The following is an 8863-nucleotide window of genomic DNA, read 5'->3' as shown; positions in this document are numbered from 1 at the left end:
CCAAAAGAACCAACAGATCTGTGTTGGAAGAAGTGCAGCCAGAGTGCTCCTTGGAGGCCAGGATGGCCAAACTTCGTCTCTCATACTTTGCACATATTGTCAGGATGGACCAGTCACTGGAGAAGGATATCATGTTTGGTAAGGTGGCAGATCAGAGAAAAAGAGGAAGACCCCAGTGAGGTGGATTGGCAAAGTGGCAGCATCAATGGGCTCAAACGTAGAAATGATTGTGAGGTTGGTCCAGGACCAGACAGTGCACAGGGTCGCTATGAGTCGGAACTGACTCGATGGCATCTAACAACAACAAATAGTAGAATTGGCAAAAGTTGCATAATATATATTTTACAATAACCAGAAGGGCATATTCTAAAGCTGCTTATGTATAACCAAACACTTTGTAGGATTTGGTTCCTTTGTTTGGAGGTTTAGGGTCATGGTTTCATGGGATATCCCAGTTAATTAGCCTCATAACATGTTTAGTGTTTCTGTTCTGCCTCCTAGGATTTGAAAAGCTTGCAAGTAGCCACTAAAGGTACAACAATTGGTTTTTATTCACTTGCAGCAATTGAAAAGTCAGGAATAAAAGGCTATGAAATGTGTGTCTAATTGCCTCTTTGAAGTGCCTCCTTTGCCATGAGTCCAGAAGACTAAGATGGGGCCTGCTACTAAACTGAACATTTCTATTCAAGACTCTATAGAAGAATCCTGACCAAAAGGGGGGCAATGCTGAACAGAATTTAAGATTCTCATTGATAGAATCCAGAATTTCTGGAGCCACAGGGTTGGATGAACTGCAGAGACAATCTTTAAACTTTAAACTAAAAGTATCTCCTGGCGTCTCCTTAAAACTAAACAACAGTTTAGCTTAACTAGTTAAAAAAAAACAAAAACCAATTGTTTACCTTGAGCATTATGCCCTTTTAACAGCTATCTATATGAAATCAAATAACCTACAGTAACTCAACAGGTCAGATGGGATGAGCTTATGTTAATGGAGGGGGGACCAGCTCTGAACAGGAGGGTGAAAATGTTGCAAAACTCAAAGAATGTCATTGATGTCACTGAGCCGTACAAGCCGAAACTGCTGAATTCGTATATATTCTGCTACATATGAAGGGACTTTACAAAGTTCATGGAAAAATGGCATGAAAAGACACTAGATTTTTTTTCCCATCAACTTTTTGAAGCCCTCTCAACAACAACAAAATGTATTTCTGAAGAAATCATTTGGGAAAGGTAAATGTGGACGGTGGTAGTTCTCCCAATGACTTACTTGGTAAGAAAAGTAGAAGAGAATCCAAAAAACCAGGGATCACCAAACAAGAAGGCAAACAAGGTACTGTCAACCCAAAGGCTGGATGGAGAATGAGACAGGGAAGAGGTGCCGGTAATGATCAGTGATTTTCCCCAACCCTGACCAGGGTAGGGGTCGCTGGTACTTTCATTCACACAAAGACGCCTTGCAATTTGAGCCCCCATCCACAGCTGGCGATAAATAATAAACCGACATTTGTGGAAGGCAGGCTGAACACAAAGCCCCAGGCAAACAGCTGGGATATCAGAAGCAGTCATGGGAGTAGAGGCTGTGCCAAAAAGCTCACAGAACACACAGGAGCAAGGAAGGAAAACAGCCTGCAGCTGGGGCCATGCGTTCACAGAGGGCGCCACTGAGCAGTCTTCACCGCTGCCTGGGAGAGCTCATTGAGCAAGTTAAAATACCTATTGTCAGTAGACCGCCTCTGTGGTCTCTCTCCCGCTCTGTCATTTTTAACCAGATATTTAGTGGTTTGGGTCAACAGCCAGGACAGCTGATATCACAAGTCAAATTCATGTGCAAGAAACACCAAGTTCTGCTCACGTGAAGGTTCCCAATCTAACATCCCCCCTGCTACGTTGCTACTCCAAGACACTCACTCACATCTTCGAGGCTCTGAATTTCAACAGGACCACGCGGAGGTCATTCATAAACGTGCTGACTTAAACTAGCTAACATCCTCATAAGGAGCCATGGTGGTGCCGTGGTTAAGCACTTGGCTGCTAGATAAAAGGTAAATGGTTCAAACCCATCAGCGGTTCCTCAGGAAAAAGATGTGGTGGTCTGCTTTCATAAAGATCTATGGCCTTGGAAACGGCATGGGACTGTCCCATAGGGTTTCTATGCATTGGATTTGGGGGTTGGGGGGTTTAGTGTCCTCACAAGAGCCCTCCGATGGAAGCAGCAGAGGTTGTTGTTAGGTATCGTTGAGTCCCAGCTGTTGAGTGGCCCCATGAGCAACCGACGCCATCCTCACCATCTTGCTCTGCTTAAGCCCATGTTATAGTCACTGTATCCAGCCAGCTCGTTGAAGTTCTTTGTAGGATTTGGTTCCTTTGTTTGGAGATTTAGGGTCATGGTTTCATGGGCTATCCCAGTTAATTAGCCTCATAACATGTTTAGTGTTTCTGTTCTGCATCCTAGGATTTGAAAAGCTTGCAAGTAGCCACTAAAGGTACTGGTCCCTCCTGATGACATGTCCAAAGTACAAGAGACGAAGCCTCACCATTCTCACTTCCAAGGAGCATTCTGGCTGCACTTCTTCTGAGATAGCTTTGTTCCTTCTTCTGGCAGTCCAGGGCACAGTCAGCATTCTTCACAAACACCGTAGTTCAAATGCAGCAGCCGTAGCGACAAGGAAATGCAAAACCACATTGCCACTAATCAACACAGGTGTGACAAGTGCACCTGCATCTGCACTGGGGCTCTGCTTCCTATACCCATCCCACCCGCATTTGTCTACAGATGGCAAGTTAGGACAAAAATATCAATGAGAAGCAAAGCAGACAGGTTACATTCCACGGGAGCAGAGCCTCCACAACGCCCAGTCACTATTTCTTGTATCCTGGCTGCAGCTCCAGCTGATGCAGAATAAAAGTAAGAATTCGTGTTTCCTCCTTCCATGGCACTCATCTACTTATTTTTGTGGTGAAAAGATTTCCCAACCAAAAGGGGTTTATCTGTCAGCAGCTCTCTGAGGAAGATTTCAGACCAAGATCCCTGGACAAGGCAGTTTGCAACTGATTGGAGGAAGCATGGCTGGAATTCTCCTTGGAAGCGAGAAGAGAAACTTCATCTCTGATACTTTGGGCATAGTTTCAGGAGGGGTCAGTCCCTGGAGAAAGGCATCATGGGCTCAAAAATGGCAACAATCTGTTGTGTACAGGGTCACATGAGTCTGAACCAACCCGATGGCACCTAATAACAACAGTACTAACCTAAAGGTTGGTGATTCAAACCCACCCAGCAGCACTGTGGAAGAAAGGCCTAGTGATGTGCGTCTATAAAGATTACAGCCGAGAAAACCACTTGGGGCAGTTCTACTCTGCAGCAAGCAGGGTCCCCATGAGTTGGAAATGACTCAACATCAAAACGATCTTTTGGCTTCTCTCTCCCTCTCCCCCCACCAGGGCCCGGCCACCAACCTGCTCCGTCTCCACGAAGTTGGACACCTGACCATCGTCATTGATACCGCGAGTGTGGAAGCGTGCGCCAGCCCGCTCGCAGCTGATGCGGGAGATGAGGCAGGCCTTGGCCTGCTTGTGCGAGGCGTACACGGTGCGGATGGCCACCACCCCACAGATCACCTTCAGCAGCCAGTCGGAGCAGCTCACCTGGTGGTGTTTCAGGGGCACGTGTAACAGCTGATTCCTGCAAAATGGGTTTGTGAACGTGGCACCCTGCTGGGGAGGTGACAGAGCGCAGGTCTCCCAGGCATTCAGAGCCTGCAGCAGTGAGAGAAGGGACCCTTCCCTGGTAAGTCAGATGCCATCAGGCCGACTCTGACTCATGGTGACCCCCTGTGTGTGCTCCAGGGGGGCTGTCAGGGGCTGACTTCTCAGAAGGAGATTGCCAGACCTTTCTTTCAAGGTACCTGGAACCTCCAACGTTTCAGTTAGCAGCCGAATGTACTCACTGTTTGACTCCTTACCCAACTCTTTGTTACAAGGTTGGATGCAAAGCCAAGAGTGGGACTTCAGGGGAATTTCAAAGACTCTGTTAATACTGTGACACCCACAGTTTTTTATAGTATGCTCCATCAGTTTGAATGCAATCACATATCCAGTATACGTGTGCTTATTTAAATTACTTACAAGCACTATGATGGGAATATAACTAGAGTGTTATTATTCTTGTTAAGTGCCGTCGAGTAGGTTCCAACCTATAGTGACCCTGTATAGGGTTTCCAAGGAGCAGCTGGTGAGCTTGAACTGCCAACCTTGCAGTTCAAACGACTTTGCAGTCTGGTATATTAACCCACAGCTCCACACCAAGACTCCAATGAGAGCATTGCAAAATATAATAAAACAGACATAAAACAGTAATACTGATAAAAACAAAATACAGATAGATGAATGGAATGCACTTCAGCCTCAGAATGGCCCGATGGGAAAGGTGTGGATGCTAAACACATTTGACAGGTATTGAGACTAAGGCACAGGGTCATAGAGTAGAGCGCCAATTCTGGAGGTCTGACTCTGCAGTCACGGTCCTTCAACCTAACATGGCCAGCACATTGCCCTGAGGGGTCATCCTCTCCTCTCCCTCAACCCCTGACTCCCACTCCCGTTAGTGAGCAGAGAAGGGGCTGTTCTAAGAAGGGAGGCTCAGTGGAGGTGCACAAACCTCCATGTCCCCACGACACCCTGGCTGCATCTACCTCCATGTAGCCTGCTGGGGGGGCCAAGCCAGGACCTTGAGACTGCTCCTTGGGCAGCACCTGAGCCTCTCTCTAACAGAACAGCAAACAAATCAAGATCACAGGCCCTATAGTACGGTCCCTGCCCTCAAAGATCCAGATTTTCTTCCTGCTGGACACTTCCCCTTGCATTGGCCTCCCCAACTCTGCCCCAGGCTCAGAAACATCCTCCATTCCACACACACCCCACCCTAGGCCAGACCCACAGCTCAACTCTCCCTACAACAAGGATCGCCTTACAGAACATTCCCTTTTACTGACTCATACTCAGACTCTAATGCTGAACGTGGCATCAAAGCAAGGCTTCCAGAATATTCCAGAGTGTACTAGCCAGGCAACAAGACCGCCATCCCCAGGCATCGGGACAGGGACGACCCCAGTAGATCCTGTTCTGTTGAGTCACACACCATCAACTCATATCCGAAGTGGAACGGACAGGCATCTATAAAGGATAGCGGAGGAAAGGTACGGTTCCCCCGGGGAAGCACTGTTGTTAGAAACTACCAGTGTCCTGGGAGGATGACCGTTACTGCACACTGTGCCTCAGTTTGGACCCCACCTGACCCGACAAGGGCCTGTCAGGCTCAGACCTTGCCCACAATACAGTGGGTTTAGCCGTCCAGCTGGCCGAGACTCACTGTGGTCAGTTCTGCAGGCTCAGCCCACACAGCTCACTCACAGTGTGCTCCCAGCAGTTGGACCTCTCCCTACCTCAGGACCAGACTGACGTCCACTTCAAAGTCAGCGCCAAGAGCCTTCACTCACCTCAACCCCACAGCTGCCTCAGGAGACCAGAGAAGAGCAGCGACCAAGAGGCTGGGGACCAGTTCCGATGTTGCCCTGGGACTCTGACTATGCCAAGGTTTCTGACCTCAGCTCACAGACCCTGCAGGGGTAGTTTCTCCAAACCTAGGCAGGCAGAGGGAGGGAGCCCCACAAACACTACCCCAGAACCTGTCACTCAGAGAGGAGAGGTCTGCAGTGGGAAGAGCAGAAACCAGGCCCAGCCCAGAGCTACCGAATCCTAGCCTGAAGCCCACTACAGATTGCAGGAGATGCCTTCAGCTTTAAGGTTTGAGCACACTAACCAAGCCCAACCAGCCCCAACTCATGGCGCCCCCATGTGTGTCAAGAGTGGAACTGTGCTCCCGAGGGGTTTCAATGGCTGATTCCCCACGCCTCCCCCAGAAGTAGTTTGCCAGGCCTTTCTTCTGAGATACCTCTGGGTGGATTCTAACCTCCAACCTTTCATTTCGTAGCCTGGTACAAAAACTCAACCAAACAAGAGTCCTGAGGAGGTTGTGCGGTTGGGCAACACAAGAGGAGACATGTCCCGTTTTCCCCAAACAGAAGCTAGGAATTCACCATGGGGCATCTGATGATGCGCTGGGCAAAGGGAGGACCGGCAATGGACTGGGCCCGAGTCAGCCTCACAGCCCCGTCTCAAGCTGCGGAAGGTGAGGAAGACTCTGGCCAGGAGGGACTGGGGGTTGCGTCACATCTGCTTGTCGCTCTTACACTCACTTCCTGGTGCATGGGAGGAGACGGCACCACTGGGAGCCCCCACCCACAAAGCCAACAAGTGCCTGGACGTGTTTGCAGACCTAGCCTTCTCTCAGCTGAAAACCAACCAACCCATTGCCACTGAGGGAATTCCCACTCACAGAAGACAGCCTCATCTTTCTCCCTCAGAACAGTTGATGGGTTTGAACTGCCAACCTGGCAGTGAGCAGTCCAGCGCTTAACCCGCAGCACTACCAGAGCTTCTTTGCTCTCTGCTACTCTCCTCAAATGAAGTAGCAGAGGAGCAGCCCTGAAGGCTGACACACAACAACCCAACAACTCTGAGAGGCTGTGAGGCAGGTGCATCATGTTATACTGTTTCCCCATTTATGAAGCTGGTATGGCTTTGTGTTCTGGTGTGGTGCCACAGGATAAGCACTAGAACCACAAGGTCAGTGGTTCAAACTTGGAAACCCTATACGGGGGTCATTAAGTGCAGAACCAACTTGACTGCACTTAACAACAACGACAACAACACTGACTTTATGACGAATCCCTGATGGTATGGTGGTTAATTACGCTCTCAGCTGCTAAGTGAAAGGTTGGTTTGAACCCACCAGCTGCTCCAAGGGAGGAAGACATGGCCATCTGCTTCTGGAAGAATAGCCCGCTGGGGCAGTTCTACACAGAGTAATCAGGGGTGAGGGTGAAGGTGGGGTGGGTGAGCTGGTCTGTGTGGTGGGGCCAGACTGGGGCAGTGGACCAGATCTCACCAAAAGAATGCATTGGCACACTCGTAGTGGTCATTGTCCTGCTTCTGTGTCCGGATGGTCAGGTCGAAGTGGGAGCCGTCGTTGGGCCACGAGAAGTAGAACACACCTGAGTTGAGGATTTTCTTCAAAGCCAAGAGCCGATCCTCTTCTTTGGCATCTTCCTGAAGTGGGTGAAAATCAGTGGCCGTGATTTTGTAGATTTCGGCCTCGGGAATTCTGCCAACAGAGGTACAACCTGTCACCAGAACCAGGAAGCTCAAGAAGGTTCCACCTGGAAGGAAGATCAGACAAGAAAGCTTAGCGTCAGGACCGGCATGCACGCTGCAAGACGCTACACTAAACAACACCAGGAGCCATGCAGTTTGTCCCACGAGCATCAGAGGAGGAGACTCCATTGGGTTTTCAAAGGCTGATTTTCCAGACGGATATTGCTAGGCCGTTCTGCCATGGTGCCTCTGGGTGGATCCAAATCTTCAATCATCTGCTTAGCAGCTGAGTCTGTTAACCACATAACCCAGGGAATCCCAAGATAGAAATACCCAACCCATTGCAGCCAAGTCAATTCTGACGCATAACGACCCCATGGGTACCAGAGTACAACTGGGCTCCACATGGATTTCTTGGCTGTCATCTTTACAGGGAGTTCTGGTGTGGCACTGGACCACAAGGTCACCGGTTCAAACCCACCAGCCACTCATTGGAAACCCTACACAGGGTTGCTGTAAGTCAGAACTGACTCTCGCCAGCACTAACATTTTAGCTTCTTTACAGAAGCTAAAATGGTGGGCATTCAGCTTGCTACTTTGGGCATGTTATCTGGGTGTGGCGCTATACTATAAGCATTGGACTGCTAACCGCAAGGTCGTCAGTTCAAACCCACCCAAAACCCAATACAGGGTCACTATGCGTCAGAACCAACTTTATGGCACTTAACAACAAAAGCAACAATCAGGAAGGGCCAGTCCCTGAAGAAGGACAACATGCTTGGTAAGGGGAGGTTGAGAGAAAAAGAGGAAGACCCCCCTAGTGAGATGGACTGACTGACACAGTGGCTGCAGCAACAGACTCAAACACAGCAAACACAGTGAGGGTGGCGCAGGACCAGGCAATGTCTCATTCTATTATACATCGGGTCGCTGTGAGTCAGGACCAGGCAACGTCTAGTTCTGTTATACATCGGGTCGCTGTGAGTCAGGACCAGGCAACTTCTCGTTCTGTTATACTTCAGGTCGCTGTGAGTCAGGACCAGGCAATGTCTCATTCTGTTATACATCGGGTCACTGTGAGTCAGAGTCAACTGGATGGCACCTAACAACAACAACAATCTTTGCAGAAGTGAATTGTCAGGCTTTTCTTACTTAGCACCACTGAGTGGGTTTGAACCACCAAACTTTAGGCTAGTAGTTGAAAACGTAATCACTCAGGGTGATCTTCCACACACAGTAAAAACAGAGTTCACTTTCAACCACCAATAAGGTAATGTCCATGTTACTTCATGCACGGCACCCCCATTCCTAAAGTGAAAGGCTCAGTCATTTGCTATCTGTCACCTAAACTGAGAGCCAGGTGTACTGGTCCTCTAAGTTCTCACAGTGGGCCCAGAACAGTACCCACACCAGCAGCAGCTGCTGCCCCTGACGTTTGTCCAGCAGGTAGGACTAAACAAACCTCCGGGTGACTCTGACCCCAAAGGGTACCCTCCCCACAACCAAAAGCCTCCAGATTCCACCCCCTATATTTGTACCCTTTTCAAAGAAAGGTGAGGTAATGGAATGTAAATATCACTGAACAATTATCATTAATATCACATGCAAGTAAAATTGTGATGTTGTTGTTGTAAAGTGCCATCGAGTC

At 49.1% G+C, this 8863-nt stretch overlaps 1 protein-coding gene across 1 annotated transcript in view; it reads right to left on the bottom strand.

Annotated features, from left to right (window-relative positions):
• The window catches only part of SYNJ2 (synaptojanin 2), a 164821-nt gene that overhangs the window by 80768 nt on the left and 75190 nt on the right, over positions 1-8863 (bottom strand). Inside the window, exons 3-4 of the mRNA XM_006868455.1 lie at positions 7010-7280; positions 3460-3685 (exon numbers count right to left, since the gene is read on the bottom strand). Of these exons, the coding sequence (XP_006868517.1) occupies positions 3460-3685; positions 7010-7280 (497 nt within the window). The remainder of the gene's footprint in view (positions 1-3459; positions 3686-7009; positions 7281-8863) is intronic.

This window comes from Chrysochloris asiatica, unplaced genomic scaffold (assembly GCF_000296735.1).
Source record: "Chrysochloris asiatica unplaced genomic scaffold, ChrAsi1.0 scaffold00117, whole genome shotgun sequence".
NCBI classification, from domain to species: Eukaryota; Metazoa; Chordata; class Mammalia; order Afrosoricida; family Chrysochloridae; genus Chrysochloris; species Chrysochloris asiatica.
The sequence above is the reverse complement of the archived record's forward strand: the minus strand, read 5'-3'. Positions and strand labels throughout refer to the sequence as shown.